This window comes from Lithobates pipiens, unplaced genomic scaffold, assembly GCF_037356315.1.
Source record: "Lithobates pipiens isolate NorthernLeopardFrog02 unplaced genomic scaffold, aLitPip1_a1.2 Scaffold_19, whole genome shotgun sequence".
NCBI lineage: Eukaryota > Metazoa > Chordata > Amphibia > Anura > Ranidae > Lithobates > Lithobates pipiens.
Window position 1 is genome coordinate 503834143 of NW_027507764.1, and position 27346 is coordinate 503861488.

Consider the following 27346-nt stretch of genomic DNA (forward strand, 5'->3'; position numbering starts at 1 on the left):
GCAGCGCTCGCATATGAAAACATGTGCAAACCACACATGCAAGGTATTTCTGCAGGTAGAGCGAGAGCAATAATTATAGCCCTAGAACTCCTCTGCAACTCAAAACATGCAACCTGTAGAATTTATTAAACGTTGCCTATGGAGATTTTTAGGGCAGGTTCACACTGCGGCGCGAGGCGAGGCGACACGGCTCGCCTCGCCTCGCTCCCGCAAGTCGTCCCCATTGAGTACAATGGAACCGTTCTGAGAGGAGCGACTCGAGTCGCTCCGACTCAGAAAAAAGGTTCCTGTACTACTTCGGGGCGACTTCGGGGGCGACTTGCATTGACTTCTATGCAGAAGTCCTCTGCAAGTCGCCGCTGACCCCCCCTGCAAGTCGCGGCGAGGAAGTCGGAGACGCCTCGCCGCGGCTCGCAGTGTGAACCGGCCCTTAAGGGTAAAAGTTTGTCGCCATTCCACGAGCGGGCGCAATTTTGAAGAGTGACATGTTGGGTATCAGTTTACTCGGTGTAATGTTATCTTTCACAATATAAAAAAATTGGGCTAACTTTACTGTTGTTTTATTTTTTTAATGCGAAAAAGTGTATTTTTTCCCAAAAAAAGTACACTTGTGAGCCCTTGTACACGGGGTCGGAGATTCCGATGGAATGTGTCCGATGGGACCATTTTGTCGGATATTCCGACTGTGTGTGGTCTGCATCGGACTGTTTCCATCGGAGTATCCGACGGACCAACTTTTCCAACTTGCCGGTAAAATTTTCCGAAATAATGCTCCGATCAGACATACTCAGATCATGTGTAGAGAATTCCGATCGGACAAAGTGCCACGCATGCTCAGATCAAATTCCTACACCAAAGCTATTGGCTACTAGCGTGAACGTAGTCCCGTCGTAACGAAATAACGTAATCACGTCGGATTTTCCAACAACTTTGTCCGACCGTGTGTATGCAACAGTTTCGGACAAAATCCGACGGATTTATTTGTCGGAATCTCCAACCGTGTGTACAAGGGCTAAGACCGCTGCGCAAATCCCATGTGACAGAAAGTATTGCAATGACCGCCATTTTATTCTCTAGGGTGTTAGAAAAAAATGTATAATGTTTGGGGGTTCTGAGTAATTTTCTAGCAAAAGAAAATGTTTTTAACTTGTAAACAACACATCTCAAAAAGAGGCTCGGTCCTTCAGTGGTTAAATTCAAATCAGACCGACATTAACTAAAATGACCATAACTTGATGCCATCGTTTCGGACGTTGTAATGTATCTAATTTCCAAACTGGAAAGTCCACTGATGGCAACTATTTCTACAAATGTTTGCAGATCATCTTTGGTTCTAAGTATCGCTGTTTTACCATTCCGAGTAGCTGTTATGCGAAAACAGAAACCCCAGCGATATTTAAATCAACCGACCGTAAGGCCTCAAGCAAGGACCGGACTGATCTGCGTTGCATAAGGGTTTGGTGTGTCAAATCTAAAAACAAGGATAGCTGACCACTTCCAAAATCTACTGTAGGGCTGTTGTGGGCTGCTTTCATGATAGCTTACTTCACTGCATATCTGTGTAGTTTGCATATAATATCTCTTGGTTTATCTGCATTTTGTGGGGCAGAGGATAATACTCTATGTTTTTAAATTTTATCAGGTGTAGATTACCCCAAAATTTGACAAAATAAACTGGTCACACTTAAGAGCAAGTCGGGGGTTTGATTTGCCTCCGGCATACCCCTTATATGTATGTTCTGCTGACGGCCCCTATTTTCTTGATCATCAGCTTGATCCATAAGAGAGTTCAATACTTTTTCATGATATTTTGTCATTTCCTGGGTATCTGCCACAGCTTGTTTAATATCATCTTGACCCACCTCCACTTCTTCCACTCTATACCCAGTGCTGCTATGTCTACCCAAAGCCCTTCAACAGCTTGTTTACAGGATGGTTCAACAGTAGAAATAAGTAATTGAATATCTGCTTTAGAAGGAAGAATGAAATAAAAAATGAGATGAAAATCCCATTTCAATCTTGTTGTTGGTTTTTCTTAATATTTAAGTGATGAAGGTGCCATGGATTTTTTTCCTTTTTCCTTTTTTCTTTGAATCAAATCCAAGTGCTTGTCTTGTCTGCTCATTTACGTAATTGCATTTGTAAGACCTTTATTATATGCAGGTACATTTATACTGACTCTTATGTTTCTTTTAGCTTCAGAAGTCAGTGACCATATCATAGATGACATGGAAACCATTCCAGACCAAACAAAGCTGGTCCCATTGACAGAGAATGAGCCATCGACTAATGGAATTCCCCCAGAAGAGGAGAAAGTTGAGGTTGAAGAAGCAGTAGAGGTTGATGGAGCAGAAACTGCGCCCAGTACAGAAGACAGCAATGTGGCCTTTTTTTCAGCAGAGGAGGAACCAGCACAGGCTGAGGAACCTACAGAAGTCATCACTAATCAGGACAGCTCAGTGGTGGAAGGTTGGTAGCTTCTATGTACTACATTTGGAATAAAGGGAATTTGTGGCCTGTAAAATCTAAGTGATAAGGTGTATTAACTTTTATGTGACTTAAAGTGGTTATAATCTTTAGACATGAAATATGTACAAAGCATAGCCCTCTATAGTGTGTACTTGTCTCAATTAAGAGCACTGGGTGTCATTTCTGTCCACTGCTTGATTTCTCTGCTATCAGCATGAAAATCACTTCTGGCAAGTTTTCCTGACACCAAGAGAAAAAGGATAACAGGGGAGGGAACCCGAGCAGATTGACAGCTTCAGCTCAGTTCCTGTGTGCAGGGGGGCATGCTCCAATCAACTTTCTGAGCTCTCCTCACTGAGCTCTGCGGAGTGTAATTTTAGCTCTCTGCCCCCTTTATTCTGAACTCTCATACAAGCTTATAAATTCAGCACTTTGCACAGATGTAAACTGCAGATAAACAGGTACAACTCATGTAGAAGGAGTTGTTTTATCTCTGTGTATCACCTGAGGACAGTCCCTTCACTGGGTATATGTAAGACCCTTCACTCATTTTTCAGGCGCTTTTGGGCTAAAAATAGCTCATGTAAAGCACCTGAAAAATGCCTCCCCTGCAGCCCCAGTGTGAGAGTCTGGGGCTTTCGACACTGGGGCAGTGCAGGATGTTAGAAAAAGTCCTGCAAGCAGCATCTTTGGGGTGGTGGGGGCTCCTCCACTGCCCCTGCCATTGAAATCAATGGGCACTGCTGCCGAATAGGGATGAGTTGAACACCCCCCGGCACTAGAACCTGTGAACGGACCGAAAGTTTGAATACCCCCCTGCTCATTACCAGCCCCTTTGGGTCTACCCAAATTAAAAAAAGGAAAGGCGTGGGGCCCCCAGGCCCGTGTAGGTTTGTTGTTAAGTAGAATCTGTTTGTAATTTTGAACTGGTACATTTTTAAAGTGTAGCTCCACTCATAAAATAAATTTTTAAGCTTTTTGGAAAACACAGGGAAGAGTTATCACCCCGTAACATTTTTTTTGCTGTCTGTGCACCTCTTCAGAAGATTTCACCTCACTTTCTGTCCCAATGACAAATGTTTTTTGAAAATTTTGGGTTTTTAGTAAAACAAGGATTGGGATAAAGCATCAGTGGAGAGGAGACACATTTTTCCCATATCAACTCTTACAGGAGAGAATTTCCCTTCCTAGGGGTAGATTTCATCTCACTTCCTGTTGTCTCCTTCCGTTTGCAAGTAGGAGACGTTTGTAAGTTGGATGTTTGAAAGTAGGGGCCTGCCCTATATGCTCTGCAGAAATTTGGGCCTAAGGTGTTGGTGTTGCCACAACACTTTAAGCCCTCAAAGTGACTCTTGGTGGGCGCTGGAATGCCCTGCTGTGAATGAGTATTTCAAGCATTGTAATTACATGCCATTGTTGAACAATGGTAGAAAAATTGGGCCTTTGGTGGTGGTGTTGGTGGTGGTGGTGTTGCCATAACACAGTGCTCACAGTTACTCTTGGTGGGTGCTGGAACGGGCCCTGCTGTGAAATATTATATGAAGAATTGTAATTACATGCACCTGTTGAACAGGGGCAGAAAAATTGGGCCTTAGGCACTGGTGCTGGTGCCACGACACTGCAACCCTTCACAGATACCTCACAGAAACTCTTTTTGGAGAGCAGGAATGAGCCCTGCTGCAAAGTATTGCATCAAAAATTGTAATTGCACGCCCCTGTTAAACAAGGGCTGAAAAATTGGGTCTTAGGCACTGGTGCTGGTGCCACGACACTGCAACCCCTCACAGATACTCTAGTTGGAGCGCAGGAATGAGCCCTGCTGCAAATTATTGCATCAAAAATTATAATTACACGTCTCTGTTAAACAGGGGCTGACAAATTGGGCCTTAGCCACTGGTGGCCGCGCCCAGAACCAAAAATGTTCTTCCAAGCTATCAGCAGGATCATTGAGGAGGAAGAGGATAGTCAGTCAGCATAACAGGATAATCACTCAGCATCAGCATAGGCAGTCTTGAAGGGATCTGACATTTCAAAAAAATTATTTGGTTACATCACCTTCAGGTGCTTGGTAGCTGGTGGTGATCCAAGACTGATTCATCTTTATGAAAGTCAGTCGATCAACCGAGTCGGTGGACAGGCGCACCCTGTGATCGGTTACAAAGCCTCCAGCAGCACTGAATGTGTGTTCTGAAAGAACGCTGAATGCAGGGCAGGCCAGTAGCTCAATTGCATACTGTACAAGCTCTGGCCAGTGATCCATCCTCAAGGCCCAGTAACCCAGAGGATTTTTGGTGGGAAAAGTGCCCAAGTCTGATCCTGCCCCTGGGTATTCCTGCACCATGTAAATCAGACGGTAAAATATGACCGGTGGAAATGCACACAGACTTTCCTGGCCTGCCTCAGGACATCCTGTGAGCCCGGGTACCTGCCCAAGAACCGCTGCACCACCAAGTTAAGGACGTGAGCCACACAGGGCACATGGGTCAGTTGTCCCTGTCGGAAGACGGAGAGGAGGTTGGTGCCATTGTCGCAAAGCATGGCATCTTTTTGCCTGAGTACTTGCGTAGCCCCTTGAACGCCTACGGAGCACCGCTGGTTCCAAGGACAAAGCACAGGAAGAGGCCATGGAGGAAGAAGAAGAGGAGGGGGTGGAGGAGAGAGGTGTGTCACAATCACTAGTAGTAGCATTTTGGAGGCGTGGTGGCGGAACAACCTCCAACACTACTGTACCTTGTCCTGCATCCTTCCCAGCTGCCAGAAGAATCACCCAATGTGCCGTGAAAGATAGGTAACGTCCCTGTCCATGCCTGCTGGACCATGAGTCAGCGGTAATATGCACCTTACCGCTGACCGCCCTGTCCAGCGAGGCGTGGACATTGCCTTCCACATGCCGGTAGAGAGCTGTAATCGCGTTCCGTGAGAAAAACTGGCGTTTGGGAACCTGCCACTGAGGAACCGCACATTACACAAACTCACGGAAGGCGGCCGAGTCTACCAACTGAAAAGGCAGCAGTTGAAGTGCTAGTAATTTAGCCAAGCTAGCATTCAACCGCTGGGCATGTGGATGGCTGGGAGTGAACGTCTTTCGACTGTCCAGCAGCTGGGGCAGAAATTTGCCTGGTACAATCGGACGTTGGTGTACTGCTAGCAGATTGCCCGCAAGTACTTGACTGTGACACACCTAATTCTACACCTTCATTCCTCTCAGTGCAGGTTTCAGAGAGGACTGAAGGTATAGTGGGGTTGGAGATCCCAGCTGATGAGGAGCAAGGAGAGGTCCGCTTTGTTCTTTGGTGTGGGTCTTTTAGGTACGCTTGCCAACGAACTGCATGGCATGTCGACATATGTCTGGTCAAGCATGTGGTGCCCAAGCGGCTGATGTTTTGGCCATGCGAGATGCGCTTGAGACATATGTTGCAAATAGCAGCAGTGCGATCTGATGCACTTGTCTCAAAAAAGGCCCACACCAAAGAACTTTTGGAATAACGCGCAGAGGCAGTGCCCTGCACATGGCAGACCTCTGCGGTGTGATGCAGTCGGTGTGCTGCCCTTAAGCTGGCCCCTGGAGGGCATCCTGCCTTGTTGGAGATGTGCTGCCTCCTCCTCCTCTCTCCTATCAGGCACCCACGTGGAGTCAGTAACCTCATCATCCCCTCCCTCCTCATCACTGGAGCAAACCTGGCAGTATGCTGCAGCTGGGGGAACATGACTGCCAGATTGCTGTCCTTCTTGGGCATCCCCTCTCTCTGGGCTCACATTACTGCCTTCCTCTAGCTGGGTATCATCATCAGAGCCTTCAAAACGCTGGGCATCCTCATGGAGCATGTACCCAACACTGTGCTCAAACAGTTCGGGGGACTCCTCAGGAGGAGCACATGGTGGGGCTAGGGAAGGAGTGACTAATGCCATTGAGACAAGGGAGGAGGCCACGTTGGCAGCTGCTTTGCCAGTACCCTGAGCCTGGGTGAGAGAGGATGAGGAGGGCTTGGTCATCCACTCTACCAAGTCTTTGGCGTGTTGCAGCTCAACACGTCCAGCTGCCGAAAATAATGACAAGCGTGTCCCATGGCCACGTGCTGATGAGGATGCACCATGTCTGTGACCAGCACTGTTGCCTCTAGACACAGTGCCTGCTTGCCCTCTTTTATTGGCTCATGATTGTCTGCCTCTATGTCTTGGCCTTCCAGACATTCTAATGGCCTGCAGGGAGATGTAGCTGCACAAAGCTGGGACGTATGTACTGATTATACTGCAGCTAGCAGAATCAACTGCCTGCCTGTAGTATTATTACTATGAGAACACTAGCAATTGGGGTAGATTTAGGCGTACACTGTGCAGATGGCACAATAAGCCGACTGTAATTGCTGAAGCTGCCTGCCTGCGGTATAGGATCAGAAGAACACCAGCAATTGGGGTAGCTTTAGGTGCACACTGTGCAGATGACACAGTACACTGACTGTAATTACCGCAGCTGCCTGCCTGTGGTATAGGATCTGAAGAACACCAGCAATTGGGGTAGCTTTAGGTGCACACTGCAGATGACACAGTACACCGACTGTAATTACTCCAGCTGCCTGCCTGTGGTATAGGATCTGGAGAACACCAGCAATTGGGGTAGCTTTAGCTGTACACTGTGCAGGTAGCACAATACACCCACTGTAATTGCTACAGCTGCCTGTGGTATAGGACCAGCAGAACACCAGCAATTGGGGTAGCTTTAGCTGTACACTGTGCAGGTGGCACAATACACCGACTGTAATTGCTACAGCTGCCTGTAGTATAGGACCAGCAGAACACCAGAAATTGCGGTAGCTTTAGCTGTAGACTGTATAGGTGGCACAATACACTGACTGTAATTTCTACAGCTGCCTGTGGTATAGGATCAGAAGAACATCAGCAATTGGGGTAGCTTTAGGTCTACACTGTGCAGGTGGCATAATACACTGACTGTAATTGCTACAGCTGCCTGTGGTATAGGACCAGCAGAACACCAGCAATTGCGGTAGCTTTAGGTGTACACTGTGCAGGTGGCACAATACACCAACTGTAATTGCTGCAGCAGCTGCCTGTGGTATAGGATCAGAAGAACACCAGCAATTGGGGTAGCTTTAGGTGGACACTGTGCAGGTGGCACAATACACGGACTGTAATTGCAACAGCTTCAAAGGAAATTCAGACACTGTCTCTCCATCTATCTCTCTCTCTCTTAGCCGACGCAACAAGCTACGCAAGGCCGCCGCGCAGGTGGCCTTATATAGTGTGGGGCATGTACTAAACCCCCTGAGCCATAATTGGCCAAAGGCACCCTGCTTGTGGCCAATTATGGCTCTCTTCGGTGACGGCGCTGTGATTGGCCAAGCATGTGGGTCATAGTGCATGCTTGGCCAATCATCAGCCAGCAATGCACTGCGATGCCGCAGTGAATTATGGGCCGTGAGCACCACTCGAATTTGCCGAAAAACTGCCCTTAAAGTTTGGATTTCCCCGAACAGGCGAACAGATGATGTTCGAGTCGATCATGGGTTTGACTCAAACATGCAGTCCATCCCTACTGCCAAAGCGTCTGAAAATCGCTTTGGCAGCGGTGCTTTGCGGGCACTTTTAACCCTTTATGTGCCCGCTAGCGGGGGTTAAAAGCACCGCTATAACAGCGGTAATGTGCCACTAAAAGTAGCAATGCTTTACTGCTAAAGCCCCCCCCCCCCCCCCCGCCCCAGTGTAAAGGTAGGCTCTTCTTCCAGCTTTGCAGTGGTACACAATGATTGTGCTTTACTGCCAGTGTGGCTGATATTTAGTCTCTACAATTGAGGAAGGATGTCAAAGAAGATTGGATAAAATACAGAGCCCCCTCTAGTGGCTGATCTGAACACTGCTATATTTCTACAATGAAAAAAAAATAAGAGCCAATTCCCATCAAAAACTCATGGAAAGTAGGTTATGTGGTTTTCAATGGCATAGTTCACACCAGTGCGTTCCAGTTCCAGAAAAAAAAAGTAGAACATGCTGCATTTTTCCTGCCCTGGACTGTACTGGAACAAATAAATGCACTGGACTGTATCAAAAACGCACCAAAAACGTGACAAAAACGCACATGCAAAAAAGCATCTGAAATGCAACCAGACTGCGTTTTTATGGTGTGAACTGGCTCTCAAAAGGAAAGCATGTAGAAATGTGAAATTTCATCTGCAATCTCTTAAAGTAAAATACTATGTAATAATAACTCAAAATGTGTGCTCATCTAAGTACCTTATACGTTTTCTTTAAGTGTTGTAAGAGACTTGGCTGTTTGTTGCTCCATTTTCTGGAACATACACTCGCAGACCACTTTATTAGGTACACTTTGCTTGTACCGGGTTGGACCCCCTTTGCCTTAATTATTTGTGGTGTAGATTCAACAAGGTGTTGGAAACATTCCTCAGAGATTTCGGTCCATATTGACATGATAGCATCACGCACATGCTGCAGATTTGTCGGCTGCACATCCATGGGGCAAATCTCCCATCCCACCACATCCCAAAGGTGCTCTATTGGATTGAGATCCAGTGACTGTGGAGGCCATTGGAGTACATTGACCATATTGTCATGTTCAAGAAACCAGCGGTGAGATGATTTGAGCTTTGTGACATGGTGCATTATCCTGCTGGAAGGAGCGATCAGAAGATGGGTACACTGTAGTCATAAAGGGCTGGACATGGTCAGCAACAATACTCCGGTAGGCCATGGCGTTTTAAATGATACTCATGCTTGGTGCTAAGGGGCCCAAAGTGTGCCAAGAAAATATCCCCTGCATTATTATACCACCACCACCAGCCTGTGAAGTTTCCACAGTCAGTGATGATTTGGGGAGCCATGTCATCTGCTGGTCCACCGCGTTTAATCAAGTCCAAAGTCAGTGCAGCCCTCTACCAGGAAATTCTAGAGCACTTCATGCTTCCCTCTGATGACCATCTTTATGGAGATGCTGATTTAATTTTCTAGCAGGACTTGGCATCTGCCCACACTGCCAAAGGTACCAATACCTGGTTAATGATCATGGCATCACTGTGCTTGATTGGCCAGCAAACTGGCCTGACCTAAACCCCATAGAGAATCTGTGGGGTATTGTCAAGAGGAAGAGGAGAGACACCAGACCCAACAATGCAGATGAGCTGAAGGCCACTATCAAAGCATCCTGGGCTTCCATGACACCTCAGCAGTGCCACAGGCTGATCATCTCCATGCCACATCGCATTGATGCAGTAATTCATGCAAAAGGAGCCCCAACTAAGTATTTTGTGCATACTATACTGTACATGGACATACTTTTCAGTAAGCCAACATTTCTGTATTAAAAATCCTTTCTTTTATTGGTCTTATGTAATATTAAAATTTTCTGAGATACTGAATTTTGGGTTTTCACTAGCTGTAAGTTATAATCATCAAAATTAAGAGAAATAAATGCTTGAAATATATCACTCTGTGTGTAATGCATCTATATAAAATACATGAGGTTTACTTTCTGAATTGAATTACTGAAACAAATTAACTTTTTGATGCTATTTAAATTTTTTGAGATGCACCTGTATTTTTGCTATGAAATTATTTGCACATTAACATATCTTGGGTATTTTGATTTTTAATGTTTAGAGCACTTCCCTTTATTTTCTTTGGTTTATATCTAACAAACATGTTATACTTTCCTGCTTTGTGCAATGGTTTTGCCCAGAGCAGCCCCGATCCTCCTCTTTTGGGGTCTTCCATTGACTACTTCTGGCTCCTCCCCCTGCCTTATGCCCCAATAGCAAGCCGCTTGTTATAGGGGCATTCATGCAGCCTTGATACTGAACTGCACTGTGTGTGTCCATAGACACACACAGCATGGCTCAAACCCCCCCCCCCCCCTCTCTCTGCTCACTGGCAGTGATTGTCATCAGGAGGAGAGAATGGCTTCCATTGCTTCCTCCATGTCCAGTGAAGAGAAAGAGAGCAGAGAGAGAGCCACTGCTCTTGGGCACAGCACTGGATCGCGATGGGGCTTAGCTAAGGTATATGTGGGGCTGGGGAAGGAGCTGCACACAGAAGGTTTTTTTTTACCTTAAAACGGGATTCCGCTGCCGTTTTTTTTTTTTTTTTACCTGTGTCACTGGTGGGCGATTCCTACGGTGTCTTTGCAGTCACGATCGGCGTCTTTTTAACCCCCCGGCGTGACGATTTCATTGCTAAGGAAAACTTTTAAAAAAGCAGTCCGGCGGTTTCCATTTTCACTGTGGGCATTTGAAGCCCACAGGCATTTACTTCCTGGATGCGATGATGCTGAGCTCCCAGCATCCACCGCTCCATCTCGCACATGCTCATTGAGTGTCCTCTTTGTTTTCCTTCCTCTTGCCTCGTGTGCTATAGTGGTAATGGCAGATAGAGCTGCCTGCCCACTTTAAAAATGGCAATTTCGGACATACCCTCGTGACCGGCGTCCTCCTTCCGAAATCTCACGAGATTTCGGCATGACTGTGTCCCCCACTGATTCCTGGGAAATAGCTAAAAAAGTTCCCAGAGACCATTGCGAAGCCGATAAACACGCCTACTCCCACGGGAGGAGAGCCCGGAAGTCGGCATAAACATTAAAAATAAAAGGTAAATACTGCATATTATTTTATTTCTATGGTCATAACTGCATCTATGTTCCAAAGCCATTTGAATAAGATGAACTTGCAATTTTCTGTACAAAACCGCTTTAATGCATAGAATGCATTAAGGTAAAAAAAATGCAATCTTTACAACCGCTTTAAGTATATAGAAATCTGTTCTTGACACCGTGAAGTGTGACCTGATTGTGTGTGCACAATATGTTTAGAGAAAAACAAAAAAAAAGGAAGGGTTGAGTGTGAGGTAATGTCCGGAGACAGGATACAAGAGAAAGGGAGGGCGTAGCAGACAGTAGAGAATGCAGGGGAGGGCAGAAAGAGTTGTAGGTGAAAGTAAGGGGGGGGTAGGAAAAAAAGGTTAATTTAGCGGGGTGGTATTCGCTAATGCCATCAGGCAGGTTCCAATAAGGGATTCAGTGAAGGATAGGGGGAGACTGTATTCTGAGATTTTATTTTCGACCCATTAATACAACGTTCACCTGTATACTGTTTGTCCAGGACGTTCATAGAGAATTATTATTATACAAGATTTATATAACGCCAACAGTTTGTGCAGAGGTTTACAACATGAGGACAGACTGTTCAGTTACAATACAAATCAATAGAGGAGGAATCAGAGGGCCCTGCTCCTTAGAACTTACAATCTAAAAGGGAGGGTCAAGTGATGTAAAGGGTAATAACTGTGGGGGATGAGCTGATAGAGAATATAAAAGTACAGTTGTTAGGTGGGGGCGGGATAGGCTTCTCTGAAGAGAAAAGTTTTCAGGGATCGCCTAAAGTAGGAGATAGTTGGACAGATTGGGGTAGGGAACTCCATAGCATGAGAGAGGCTCGGGGAAGTCCTGGAGGTAAGTATGGGAGGTGGTGACAAGGTAACTAGAGAGCAAGAGGTCTTGGAAGGAACGAAGAGAAAGATTAGTTTGGTATTTAGAGACCAGGTTAGTGATGCAGTTGTGTGCTGAGTTGTGGGTGGCTTTGTAAGTTGTTGTCAGTGTTTTGAATTTAATTCAGCAAATAAATTTAATGCAGCAGCATTCATGATGGACTGAAGGGGGGATAGACTTCATAAAGGTAAGCCGATGGAGAAGGAGTTTCAATAGCCAAAGTGAGAGGTAACCAGGGAGTGAATTAGAAGCTTTGTGGTGATATTGGTTAGGAAGGGGCGTATTTTGGAGGTTGAGACGGAAAGCTTTGAAAAGTGATTGGATGTGGGGCCGAAAGGAGAGTTCAGAGTACTCTGAACTCATCCCCATATGCCTAGCACTCTGACATGCAGGGATGGGTTGATGGCTGTATCATTGATCTTGACAATGTCAGGTGAAGAGGCACGTGGAGGTGGAAATATTATGAGCTCGGTTTTGGACAGGTTGAGTTTGAGGAAGTGGTGTGACATCCAGACTGATATGTCAGTCAGTAAATTAATGATGGGTGAGGAGACTGATGTTGTGTGCTGAGGGTTAGAGAGATTTGGGTGTCTTAGGTATAGAAATGATATTGAAAGCCATGGGAGGCTATCAGCTGACCCAGGGAGGAGGTGTAGAATGAGAATAGGGAAGGTCCCAGAACAGAACCTTGGGGGACCCCGAAGGAGAAAGGAAGGAGGAGGAAGTAGAATTGTGACACTGAAGGTGAGGTGGGATAGGTAGAACCAACAAAAAGCACAGTCACAGAGACCAAAGTCATACATTTTTTTGAGGCGGAGGGGGTGGTCAACCCTATCAAAAAGCAGCTAAAAGGTCCAGAAGTATGAGTGCCGAATAGTGTCCATTGGTTTTTACTGTTAGTAAATAGTTTGTGAGTTTTAGGAGAGCAGTTTTTTGGATTGTGGAGGGCGAAATCCAGACTGAAAGGGATCAAGAAGGTTATTCTTAATGATGAGATCACTTAGTTGGTTGTAGACCAGATGTTTAAGGAGTTTGGAGGAAAGGGGGAGCAAGGAGATGGGGTGGTGGTTGCTAAGATTGTTGGGGTCCAATGAAGGCTTTTTAAGTATGGAGGTGATTATTGCATGTTTTAGAGAGCTGTGGAAGATGCCGGAAGAGAGCGAGAGATTGAAGATATAAGTTTTAGAGTGCAGGGTAGATCCAGAGGGTGATTGTAGCGGTTGAGATGGAACTGGGTCCAGGGGACAGGTGGGTGTTAGAAAAAAGTTTAACAACCTCTTCTATAGTAGCAGGACTGAATAAGGGAAGTGTTGAGTGTACCCGTGGACATGAGGTGTTAAGTAGGGGGATATCTGTAGAGTGGAAATTTCATCACAATTCGTATTAATATTATTTTTGAAGTTATTGGCGATCTCCTGTGCAGTGATTGAGAAAGTTAGTGCGTGGAGGCCAAAGTAGAGAGCTAAAGGTAGAGATGAGTTGACAGGAACTGGATGTGAAGGTGTTTATGAGAGTGATAAAATAGGTCTGCTTGTCAGTGTGGAGGCAAGACTTGTATTTTTGGAAGGCAGATTTATATTGGTTGAAGTCTTTGTGAGACTTAACCACTTCCCTACCTGCCCATAGTAATATGATGCCCACAAATGGGATCCTGGGCGGGTGTCATCTGATGTCCTCCTATTCCCGGCCATCTAGGGGGGGCGCGTGCGCACTGTGTCACTCAGGACCTGGTGCGCGTGCCCGGCGGCACCCGCGATTGCACGGGAACACAGCAGGACTGTGGATCTGTGTGTGTAAACACACAGATCCATGTCCTGTCAGAGGAGAGGAGACCAATGGTGTGTTCCCACTACAAAGGAACACCGATCGGTCTTCTCCCTTTGAGTCCCCTCCCCCCACAGTTAGAATCACTCCCAGGGAACATAACCCCTGCAGCGCCCCCTAGTGTTAACCCCTTCCCTGCCAGTCACATTTACACAGTAATCAGTGCAATTTTATAGCACCGATCGCTGTGTAAATGTGAATGGTCCCAAAAATGTGTCAAAAGTGTCCGATATGTCCGTCACAATGTTGCAGTCACGAAAAAAAATCGCAGATCGCCGCCATTACTAGAAAAAAAAAATGCCATAAATCTATCCCCTATTTTGTAGACGCTATAACTTTTGCGCAAACCAATCAATATACGCTTATTGCTATTTTTTTTTTTTTTTTTACCAAAAATATGTAGAAGAATACGTATCTGCCTAAACTGAGGAAAAAATTAGTTTTTTTTAAAAAATTGGATATTTATTATAGCAAAAAGTAAAAAATATTGTGTTTTTTTTCAAAATTGTCGCTCTTCTTTTGTTTATAGCACAAAAAATAAAAACCGCAGAGGTGATCAAATACCGCCAAAAGAAAGCTCTATTTGTGGGGAAAAAATGACGTCAATTTTGTTTGGGTGCCACGTCGCACGACCGCGCAATTGTCAGTTAAAGCGACGCAGTGCCGAATCGCAAAAAGTGCTCTGGTAAGGAAGGGGGTAAAATCTCCCCGGGGCCGAAGTGGTTAATCTTACGCCACAGATGTTCAAGAGCGCGGCTACGTTTTTTGAGAATTTTGGTGTCATCTGTCAGGGCTGTAGGGGTTGGGGCCTGATTCTGCGTGTAGTGAGGGGGATGAGCCTGTCCTGGGCGGAGGACAGGGATCTATTGTAGACAGAAGTGGCTAAATTGGGGCAGAACAGGGGTGAGATTTTGTCATAGAGGTGGTTGGTAGCAGAATAGAGAAGAAAAGGGTTGACGTGGAAAAGGTTTCTATGTGTAATTGTAAGGAAGTTGGAGGAAAAAGTGGTGAAACACAGGGAGAGAGTAAAATTTATAAGGTAGTGATCAGAGAGAGGAAAAGGATTGTTGGAGAGGTAGAGAATATAAACTCCTTCATTGACATTATATTTATTCTTGCAAACCACTGTGCGACCATAGGAAGGGAGGATTCCTTCCATAGGGAAGGTATACACGCCCTGGCTGCGTTAGGTTAGGTAAATGAACAGAGAGTTGGGCCTACTTAGAGGGGTGAGATGGAAAAGTAGGACCAGAAACATTCAAGTTTGGGACATGACCAAGACGTAGGACATTGGCCCCTCAACTTCATTGGCATTACCAACAAGTACTGGAGACTGAAGGAAATATCTTGTGAAAGGCTGTGGGTGTCAGGTACCATTTGATTGGGGATTTGTAGTCATTCTCTTGGTACGTGAGGCTTTGTGAGTAAAGGAGATGGCGCCATCAATTTAATCTGGGGTTGAGCACATACTGTAGCCAGTCTGCGGGAGCCAGAATTAAACTTGGTTGGTATTAGATCAGATATTATTTTAATTCACTGAATTGCAACTCAAGTTATAACATCTTTATCATGTGTTTTTTTCTGACTTTTTGGTTGATATTCTGTGTCTATCATTTAAAATACATCTATGATAAACAAATTATAGACCCTTCATTTCTTTGTAAGTAGGCAAACTTACAAAATTTGCAGGGGATCAAATAAATATTTTCCCCAATGTATATTGTAGCGCTTTATAACTTTATTTGCCTAATCAAATGTTTATTAGAAAAGTGTTGGTTTGGGCACTTACAAGTGGCATATCCTGGAATTCGCCTTTAACTGTATCATTGTGTCTTATGTTGACTGTATCCAGGTGAGATTGAGGAAGCCGTTCTAGCCAACAACCATGAAGAGACAGTGAGCGAAGAGCCGGAGACAAAGGAGGATGAAACAGAACACCCCGTGGATGCGGCAGAACCAGAGATGGGTATGTTGATAGGGGAACAGTGAATGTCCTCTGCATTATTACTCAGGTGACACATGCGTTGTAGTCCTGATAATGAGCCACTCTGTCAATACCCGTCTTGTGTTACCCACTTCAGGTGATCTGTTATGTAAAGAGATACGGAAGTAGCCTACACATATGTCCAGCGTTTTATGGGTCTTTTCATAGAACAATCAGAATTATAATAGACTTATACAGCTTCATAAAATGTGAGTCTCGCTCATCAGAGTGTGTGAGATCTGTTCACTGTAGACTTATTATAGTTGTTGGTAGAATAAGATCCACGGTGACAACTTTTTGTTAAAGAAATTTCAAGACTGCCAGGGAGGAGCCTTTATTTAAAAAAAAAAAAATGGAGAAGAGCAATTGGGGACAAAATCATGGAGCTGCTGTCCATAGCAACCAATCACATGACTTAAATTTCACAGCAACATTTTTTACAAATATCTGTTAGGCCGCGTACACACGGGCGGACTGTTCGCCCAACCTTGTCCGCTGAACAGTGTTTGGGCGGACAGTCCGCTCGTGTGTGGGCTTTCAGCGGACAGTTTCAGCGGACAGTTGGACGGACAAAGTCTTTCGGAAATTCCGAAAAACTGTCCGCTGAAACTGTGTTTGAGCGAACAGTCCGCCCGTGTGTGGGCCTGTCCGCTGTACTTTCGAAATGAGCGGACTGTTCCCGCTCGGAAAGTCCGCCCATTTCGAGCGCGTGTACAGGTAGGCGGGGCCCGCGAAGGAGACGTCGCGGGCTCCGCCGCCTGGAATGGGCTTAAAGGGGAACCCCAACGCGGAAAAAAAACGGCGTGGGGGTTCCCCCAAAGTCCACACCAGACCCTTGTCCGAGCACGCTACCCGGCCGGCCAGGAAAGGGGGGCGAGCGAGCGCGCCCCCCTCCTGAGCCGTACCAGGCCGCGTGCCCTCAACATGGGGGGCGCCTTGGGGAAGGGGGGGGCCGCGCGGCCCCCCCACCCCAAAGCACCTTGTCCCCATGTTGATGAGGACAAGGGCCTCTTCCCGACAACCCTGGCCGTTGGTTGTCGGGGTCTGCGGGCGGGGGGCTTATCGGAATCCGGGAGCCCCCTTTAAGAAGGGGGCCCCCGGATACCGGCCCCCCACCCTATGTGAATGAGTATGGGGTACAATGTACCCCTACCCATTCACCTGTGAAATAAAGTACAAAAAAAAACACAACACAGGGGAAAAAATATTTTATTGCACAGCTCCGGGGGTCTTCCGTCTTCGGGGGTCTTCTCGCCGGACTCCTCCGCTATGTGTGTGTAGCTCTTTTACTAGCGGAGGAGTCCGGCTTTCTTCCTCCCCGCCGCCGGCCTCTTCTCCCGACTTCGGGGGTCTTGTCCCCCTCTTCGGTTCTTCTGCCGGGCCACCGCGCCTTCTTCTAGCTCTTTTACAGGCGGTGGCCCGGTCTTCTGTCGCCGCTGCCTTCCGTTCTTCTGTCGCCGCCTTCGGTTCTTCTGCCGGGCCACCGCGCCTTCTTGTAACTCTTTTACAGGCGGTGGCCCGGTCTTCTGTCGCCGCTGTCGTCGCCGCCGCCGCCGCCTTCCGTTCTTGTTCTTCTTCTTGTTCTTCTTCTTCTTCTCCTGGAGATGTTGACTCGACGAGCTCTCCGGCCGGAATGCCAGAGCCGCGCTGTGCGGTCACTTATATAGTGACAATGGGGCGGTGTCACATGGTATATGTCACATGGGTTGGTCACATGGGTTGATGTCACATGGGGACTATGACATCGTAAGGGGGCGGGGTCACCATGTGACCAACCCATGTGACATATACCATGTGACACCGCCCCATTGTCACTATATAAGTGACCGCACAGCGCGGCTCTGGCATTCCGGCCGGAGAGCTCGTCGAGTCAACATCTCCAGGAGAAGAAGAGGAAGAACAAGAAGAAGAACAAGAACGGAAGGCGGCGGCGGCGGCGACAGAAGACCGGGCCACCGCCTGTAAAAGAGCTACAAGAAGGCGCGGTGGCCCGGCAGAAGAACCGAAGGCGGCGACAGAAGAACGGAAGGCAGCGGCGACAGAAGACCGGGCCACCGCCTGTAAAAGAGCTAGAAGAAGGCGCGGTGGCCCGGCAGAAGAACCGAAGAGGGGGACAAGACCCCCGAAGTCGGGAGAAGAGGCCGGCGGCGGGGAGGAAGAAAGCCGGACTCCTCCGCTAGTAAAAGAGCTACACACACATAGCGGAGGAGTCCGGCGAGAAGACCCCCGGAGCTGTGCAATAAAATATTTTTTCCCTGTGTTGTGTTTTTTTTTGTACTTTATTTCACAGGTGAATGGGTAGGGGTACATTGTACCCCATACTCATTCACATAGGGTGGGGGGCCGGTATCCGGGGGCCCCCTTCTTAAAGGGGGCTCCCGGATTCCGATAAGCCCCCCGCCCGCAGACCCCGACAACCAACGGCCAGGGTTGTCGGGAAGAGGCCCTTGTCCTCATCAACATGGGGACAAGGTGCTTTGGGGTGGGGGGGCCGCGCGGCCCCCCCTTCCCCAAGGCACCCCCCATGTTGAGGGCACGCGGCCTGGTACGGCTCAGGAGGGGGGGCGCGCTCGCTCGCCCCCCTTTCCTGGCCGGCCGGGTAGCGTGCTCGGACAAGGGTCTGGTGTGGACTTTGGGGGAACCCCCACGCCGATTTTTTTCGGCGTTGGGGTTCCCCTTTAAGCCCATTCCAGGCGGCGGAGCCCGCGACGTCTCCTTCGCGGGCCCCGCCTACCTGTACACGCGCTCGAAATGGGCGGATTTGCCTCCTCCTTACGTGGGCGAGTCCGTTCATTTCAAAAGTTGAGCCAACTGTTTGGCAAACAGTTCGCTGAAACAGTCCGCTCGTGTGTGGGCAAGTCCGCTCATGCAAATTTTGAGCGGACTGTTTGCCGAAACGGTTTGACGAACAAGGTTGGGCAAACAGTCCGCGCGTGTGTACGCGGCCTTAGAACAACAATTTTATTTATTTTTTTACCACTTTTTTTCTTTTTTTTTTTTTTAAACAGCCCAGCAGTTTTTTTTATTTATTTTTTTAAAGAAAATTGAGAATTCTAAGGCTGATGCCGGACATGGGACTCCGGCGTTAGCGATCCTATAGCCTGCAGCACTGATCAGTGTATTCTGATGGTGGGGACGTCTCCCTGATGTCAGAAAACAATAGCTTAGTGAGAGGATTTATTTAGCAGAAACGGGTTCGTTTTTTTTTGTACCACCCGCTAGTTGAATGAAAAAAACGGACTCATCTATGGCCAGCTTTAGTATGCCTCGTGTGAATGCGGCCTTACAAGAAAGCAGATTACATGCTACCCATACTCAAAAGCACCTGCTACGCTGGCCAGAGACGGTTAGAATATCAGCTGGTTTAGCAAGGACCGGCCCAGATTCAACCCATGTATGAGCAAGCTGATTGTACACAAGTCGGTCTATTGATCAATTTGGGTACAACCAGCATGTCAGATTTTTCATGCTATAGCTGCTGGCAACAATCACTGTGTGTTCTCGCGGTTCTCTGAGATGTCTGTGTTTTGTTTTTGTTTTGTTCAACAAAACCAGTAGTGTGTACGAGGCTTTAGGGAGTGCAGACAACTTAAAGAGGGATTCCACCAAAAAAAAAAATATTAAAAGCCAGCAGCTATAAATGCTACAGCTGCTGACTTTTAATAAATGGACACTCACCTGTCCCGGGTTCCAGCGATGCCGGCAGCCAAAGGCCGATCGATCGCTCGGCTCTCGGCTGCTGCCGCCACCATTCTAGGTGAGGGAATCAGGAAGTGAAGCGAATCGGCTTCACTTCCCGGTTCCCTACTGCGCATGCGCGAGTCGCATCGTGCAATAGGAAATCTCCGCGCTGTCACTGGGACCCGTGTGTGTCTCAGCAGACAGCGCGGCAGGACAGGAAATGGCGTAGACTCCCACGGGAGTCTATGCCCGGAAGTGGGTGTAAATACCCGTCTTTGACAGGTATCTCCACCCCCCTCCCCCCTGAAAGGTGTCAATTGTGACACCGGAGGGGGGGAGGGATCCGATCAGCGGAGGTTCCACTTTAGGGTGGAATCCCGCTTTAAGTATGAGGGGGAAGACCCTCTGCAAAGACACTGTCACTATGCTGTACATGGGCAAGATGACAGGGTCTCTGTATTGTCAGGCTGTCCTTTTTTCCCTTTTCCTTTTAGCCTTATCACTCGAAGGAAAAATCACCACTCTTCTAAATTATTGGAATGTACTGATTTATAAATGTTTAGTTTTTTTGTTTTACTATTTTTTTCTGTACTAGGATATTCTGTATATGTATTTTAATTACCTTATTTATCTGCGTATAACACGCGCCGGCATATAAGACGCACCCCATTTTAGGAGGGAAGCAAAATAAGTCAGTGTCAATCAATGCAACCTGATTAGTGCCTATATGCAGCCTCAATGCAGACTGCTGCCCATCTGCAGCCACAATGCAGCCTCTGTGCCCATCTGCAGCCTGATCTGTGCCCATCCAATGCACCCTGATGCCTATCTGCAGCCTCACCATTTCTCATGCAGTGCAGGAAATCAGGAGGGGGACGAGTGCCACCAGAATCACCGAGCCGCCATCTTTTATTTACAGTACTCGGCACACACACGTCCCGCCTCCGCCATTGGACCAGCTCTGTGATGTGTGTGTGACATCAGAGCCGAGTAAACAAGACATGACGGCTCTGTGATTCTGGCGGTGCTTGTGAACTAAACATGACGGCTCAGTTATTCTGGCGGCGCTCGTCCACCTCCTTCTCCAAAGTACGCTATCGGCGTATAACACGCACCCCTGATTTTCCCCCTATTTTCAGGGGGAAAAGGTGCGTGTTATACGCCGATAAATCCGGTAGTCTATTCTCCTTTGGAGATAAGGTGGACCACATCTGTTCTTTGTTTTACTTTTGTTATATTGTTTCTCTGATAATTAATAAACATACACTGTGTGCACAATTATTAGGCAAGTTGTATTTTTGAGTATTTATTTCATTATTTAACAACTACAATGCTCTCGGTCATTCCAAAATGTTAATTAACCTCAAACCTTAATATTTAAGAAAGTAAAAGTGAGGTTTTGGCTTTCTTATGCCGTGTACACATGATCAGAAATTTGGCCAGCAAAAGACCGATGAGAGCTTTTGGTCGGAAAATGCGACCGTGTGTATGCTCCATCTGACTTTTGCTGGCTGAATTCCAGCCAGTAAAAAATTGAGAGCAGGTTCTCTATTTTTCGGTCGCAAAAAGTTCAGATCGGAAATTCCGATTGTCTGTAGCAATTCCGACGTGCAAAATTCCTACGCATGCTCGGAAACAATTTGACGCATGCTCGGAAGCATTGAACTTAATTTTCTCGGCTCGTCATAGTGTTGTACGTCACCGCGTTCTTGACAGTCGAAAGTTCAGCAAACTTTTGTGTAACCGTGTGTATGCAAGCCAAGCTTGAGTGGAATTCTGCCAGAAAAACCATCCAAGATTTTTCTGATGGAAAATCCGCTCGTGTGTACGGGGCATTAGGAGAATTTATGTGTTCACACTTATTGGGCGACTATTAGTGTGCAGAATAATTATGCAACTAAATTCAAAAATTTTTAATTTTCCATCTCACTTTATTTGAATCTGTTAAAGTGGGAATAATGAACAAACTCAAAATTTACAAATAAAAAGATTCGGACATTTAAAAATAAAGAAATAAGTGACCAATATAGCTACCCTTCTTTTCAACAACAGTCAAGCCTTCCATTCATTGAGTCTGTCAGTTTCTTGATCTGTTTACAATAACTTTTCCTGCAGCAGCAACCACAGCCTCCCAGACACTGTTCAGAGAGGTGTACTGTTTTCCTTTAACGTAAATCTCCCGTTTAAGAAGGGCCCACAAGTTCAATAGGGTGAGGAACATGTCATTCTTTTATCTCTAAGGCCTTTACTGTTCCACTGTTTGAAAAAAATGTCTTCTAAAAACTGGCATTAGGTTTGGGAGTTGATTTTGAGTTCATCTTCAACCCCAAAAGGTCCAACTAGCTCATCTTTAATAATACCAGCCCATATCAGTAGTGGAGCTCTGTGCCCTTTACTGATCCAGCCACAAGCCCATCCATCTGGTCAGTCAAAAGTCACTCTCATCTCATCAGTCCATAAAACCTTTGAAAAATCAGTCTTCCGATATTTCTTGGCCCAGTCTTGACGTTTTAACTTATGTGTCTTGTTCAGATGTGGTTGGGTTTCAGCCTTCTGTACCTTGGTCATGTCTCTGAGCACTGAACAAATTGAACTACAATTCCCATGAGGCATAGCAAGACTCTGACAACCACAAGCATGACACCCAGAGGCAGAGGCATGATGGGACTTGTAGTTTTGCAACAGCTGGAGGTCCGCTAATTGCATATCCCTGTTCTAGGCACTCCAGGTAGGCTGTAGTTCTTGAATATTACAGCACTGGAAGACAATGGGTTTCTGGTAACTGATTCTTCTCATATCTTTGGCAGTTAATTTGCATCTTTTTTTTCTCAACACGTTTCTTGCGACCCTGTTGACTACTTGCAACAAAACGTTTGATGGTTCTGTGATCACACCCCAATATATAAAATACTTTTTAAAATTTTTGATGTTTCAGAGTTAGTTAAATATCTATTTTTGCCAATCTTGCCTGAGGAAAAGAAGCCGCCTAATAATTATGCACACCTAGGTATAGGACAGTGATGGCGAACCTTGGCACCCCAGATGTTTTGGAACTACATTTCCCATGATGCTCATGCACACTGCAGTGTAGTGGAGCATCATGGGAAATGTAGTTTCAAAACATTTGGGGTGCCAAGGTTCGCCATCACTAGTATAGGATGTTGATCTCCTTAGGCCACGCCCTCCCTTATTACACAAATACACATCACCCGATATGCTTAAATCCAATAACCATTCGAGTTTATACAGCTTGGAGTTGGACAATATGCATAAAAATGATGATTTGGTCAAAATACTTGCTTAATAATTGTGCACAGCTGTGTTTGTGTAAAATCAGGCTCATGGTACAAGTGCCTACAATGATAGTTAAAATTAAAGACATAGGGGTTATTTAGTAAAGGAAACTCCACTTTGCACTGCAAGTGCACTTGGAAGTAAAGTCGCTGTAGATACGAGGGGGACATGCAAGGAAAATAAAAAACAGAATTTTAGCTTGCACATGATTGGATGATAAAATCAGCAGAGCTTCCCCTCATTTCAGATCTACTCCTTAGAATTAGAGCGACTGCACTTTCAAGTGTACTTGCAGTGCAAAGTAGATTTGCCTTTAGTAAATACCCCCCATAGTGTTTAGCTAACAAACAAAAAGTTAGAAGGCGAGGGTGCATCCTGAACCAGGCTGTATTCTTTAATGGCAAAGTAGCTTGTAGAGAGGTCCAGGACACGACACCCCTTTAATTTCTGTCATAGAAATAGTGTAAGAATTTCTGCGTTTTGGAACATATTTAGCATAACCAAAAAGACCAATAATATTTTATATTTAAATTATAATAAACTATTATCAAATATTTATCCTTCTTTCCCTATCACCGCCGGGTATCTTTAGTTCAGTCTAGTTTTATTGAAAGAAAGCATATACAATTTACAGATAAAGAATGCAAAAGGACCAAAAGAGATGTAACATATTCAAATCTTCAATGTTTAGCAGCACAGGGGAGCATAATGCCACTGATAAAAGATGACAATGTTAAAGGAGTAAAAAAATATATAGCTTTGGCCATTCAGTCTAATGCTGTGTACACATGATCGGAATTTCCAACAACAAATGTTTGATGTGAGCTTGGTGTCGGAAATTCTGACCGTGCGTATGCTCCATTGGACATTTGCTGTCAGAATTTCCGACAACAAATGTTCGGGAGCTGGTTCTCAAATTTTCCAGCAACAAAATTTGTTGTTGGAAAATCAGAGCGTGTGTACACAATTCTGATGCACAAATTTCCACGCATGCTCGGAATCAATCAGAAGAGCCACACTGGCTATTGACTTCATTTTTCTCAGCTCGTTGTACGTCAGCACGTTCTTGGCTATCGGAATTTCTGACATTTGTGTGACCGTGTGTATACAAGACAAGTTTGAGCCAACATCTGTCAGAAAAAAATCTACGGTTTTGTTGTCAGAAAGTCCGATCGTGTGTACGCGACCTAAGTCTACAAAATCGGGCAGCACTACAGCATTAAAAAAGGAACCTATTAACCCCCCTGGCGGTATTCCCGAGTCTGGCTCGGGGAGGAGATTCTGTACCAAAAGCGGTAACCTCGAGCCAGACTCAGGACTGCATTGCTGAATCCAGGACGTTTACTTACCTTCTCCCTTGGATCCAGCGATGTCCCCTCGCTGTACGAGCGGCTCGTCCTCCGCTCGATTCATCACGGAGCCAATCTCCGTTCCCTGCGAGCGCTGCGACGTACGGGGACGGAGATTGGCGCCAAATTCAAAAAGTAAAACACACAGTATACATACAGTATAATGTAATCTTACAGATTACATTGCTGTATGCAATTATTTCACATCCCCTTTGTCCCTAGTGGTCTGCCCAGTGTCCTGCATGCAGTTTTATCTTATAAAAACTGTTCTTTATGCCTGGAAACTGGAGATTGTCCATAGCAACCAAAACTGTCCCTTTACATCAAAAATGGTTTTAGACCAGCTAGAAAACAGTGATAATAAATTAGAATCACTCACAGAATTGAGTGATAGTGATTTGTGGGGAGATCCATCACCAAATACTGAAAAGTAATGACAGTGACTGTTCTGCAACTGAGCAAATTTCAGTGTTTTTGATTTGATTACATTATTGAATAATTTTCATTATTGTTATATTATTATTTGGTATAATTATTTATAGTTATTTATTATATTATAATTTATGATTTCATTTTTCAAACTTTATCATACCCGGGATGTCTGCTAGACTCTGGTTTGGACAGATTTAAGCGAGTTATTCCTGAATTACAGGACTACAATATAAAACGCAAACTTTTCATGCAAAATAATTGTACCGCTTTCAGCACTTAAAATCCAAAATAATCATACCGCCAGGGAGGTTAATGTTGAAAAACATATAATATCAGGAATTGCTGAGTGTACCAAACTTGAATGAAAAAGAAGCAAACAAAAGTGGCAAGAGGAAGGAAAAAAGATGGCAATAGAGTGGGTGTTGAAGAGCGTGGATATGGACTGAGAGAGGTGTATAGAGTGGCGAAGGGGAGGGAGATGATCATTCCATCATGGGTGACTATTGTCCAGGAGGGTCATTCTCCATGATCCAGGTATGAGATGCCAAGGAATATCAGAACATACGACAGGAAGTCCGGGTGTTTTAAAGTGTTCTTCTCTATCATTTTGCTGCACTAACAGATGTTCAAGATCTCTGATAGAGTCAAGTTCACTCATCCCTTCCATTGGGTAGGGTAAGGAGGAAGTTTTCCAGTGACAGGGTATAACTATCCTAGCAGCCGTCAAAGGACATCCTTCTTTGCAGACTTGATTAGTCAGAGCATTGTGCCTTTAGATGCATGGCACCTCCAAGGAAGATCCAAACGTGAAAGGTCAACCTGATAGAGGCTGGAGGGGCATCTGGACCACCTGGGAATGAGACTTTTCCTGCACTTTTGTTGCAATCAACAATTTGTGGGTCATGAAAACACATTTTTCCCTGTCTGCTGGGGTAATAATAGTCTTACATTCTTTAGGATGTATGAAGGGGGGTCAGAGTTGGCCACAAAGTGGTGGATAGAGTGTAGCTGAGAGATGGTGTGTAGAGGTGGATGAATCTATAGGAGTAACGATTCAAATGCAGTAGGACCAACAAAGATATCTGAACATTTGTTAATGGAGCGTATAAAGGACAGTGTACAGGTGGTAACTGGATGGGCCTGCGGTTGTCAATGACAGGACAGATTGGTGTATTCGAATGAGTTGACAGTGGGTAAGCTTATTCCAAGGGCCAAAAGTAGATGTTCAGAAGGTAGGTGGGATGGCAGTTACTGAAACAAGGGTTTATATGGCCCAAATTATTAGAAAATGAAGTATGGAGGTAAACCTGTCCCAGATAGTGTCTGCTGTTTTGATTCTGGGAGAGTTGAAAAGCTGTAAGGGCTCTTTCACACAGGCGGGCTGCCCGGCGGACTCCGCTTTGCGCAGCGGGGATCGATCCATTGATCCCCGCTGAGCATGTGAATGACAGGCCTGTCTCCGCTTACTGAGCTAAGACGGACCTGTCAGAACCCCGCTCTCCTCCATGGAGAGATCCGCCAAATGGATAGAAAATAGGGTTTCCATCCATCTGGAGTTCATGGACAGGATCAGAATAGCAGCGGGTGTCGTCTGCCACTCCACAGAGGGGAATGGAGCGTCGGATTAGGTCCGTCCTGAAAAACTGACAGGCGATCCTGATCGGAAAGCCCATGTGAAAGGGGCCTAACAGTGGAGGATGTACCCAGGGCAGAGCACACCACTGGATATCTTTAATGCATAATGACGGCACAGGAAGACATTAATAGATGGGTTGGAGGTTGAGGTGTGAATATTTGACGCTAACATTTTATTATATTTTAAAGGGTTATTAATACAATTATTAATATTATACAGAATTTATATAGCACCAACAGTTTGCGCAATTAAATTCTAATTGATATATATAACTGTATACACACTGTATATAATTTTTTTTTTGTACCTTGAAAGACTCATATTGTTGTAACTTATTGATTTCATACTACATTAAGGATGTGGCACAACTAATATCTGACATCCATATTTTTCTTATAAAATGTTAGAAGTGGGTATACATTTTCATTAAGAAATATTTACTATTGTGTTTTCTTCCTCAGATACAGCAGATGCAGAAGAATAAACCTTCTGACACACATGATTTGGACTATTTTGTACAGATTTCAGAGTATTTTTGGAGAATGTAGATATGTAACTTGTGTGATAATATCCAGCAGAATTCAGCATCTCTTCCAAACCACATTGCCAAGACTTCAGACACTGTCCGTGGGTTTTCTATGTTTCTACAATTCTGTGCCTTACGTACCAGCTCAGCCCAGCAAAATGACAAATAACATTTTTGTATGTGATCATTTGTCTGCTGTACTAAGTGGAAGAGGTCATCCTTCCAGATAAGATGACATGTCGCCCCCTTGTGGTCTTCAGCAGTCACACCCTAATATCTGTATAAATATGCTATATTGTCAATTGTTTTCTAGTAATAAAAACTAAAGATCTATGCAAATACTGCCTGTTCTGTTTCTCAGAAAATTCTTACATTCATGGTTTGAAGGAGTTTCCTCTCGGCTAGTAGGATGTATACAACCCTCTTATGAACATTAACCATTTTAACCTCCATGCAGCACTATGCTACCTTTTTTTTTTCCCTCTTAATAAAAAAAATACATATATATCTTTGATACAAAACAGAGCATATTGGACATACCCAGGCTCAATAAATTTTCCCATTTTATTTCAATTCACTTCTCTACGCTACTCATAATTGCGCAGTCATGCAACACTGTGCCCAAATTAAATTAAAAACAGGGGGG

General features: G+C 45.4%; 1 protein-coding gene across 1 annotated transcript in view; it reads left to right on the forward strand.

The window, feature by feature from the left end:
• LOC143997462 (uncharacterized) overlaps positions 1–27039 on the forward strand; it is a 74774-nt gene extending 47735 nt beyond the window's left edge. Inside the window, exons 2-4 of the mRNA XM_077493082.1 lie at positions 2197–2469; positions 15651–15764; positions 26636–27039. Of these exons, the coding sequence (XP_077349208.1) occupies positions 2197–2469; positions 15651–15764; positions 26636–26658 (410 nt within the window). The 3' untranslated portion in view covers positions 26659–27039. The remainder of the gene's footprint in view (positions 1–2196; positions 2470–15650; positions 15765–26635) is intronic.
• The last annotated feature ends 307 nt before the right edge of the window (positions 27040–27346 follow it).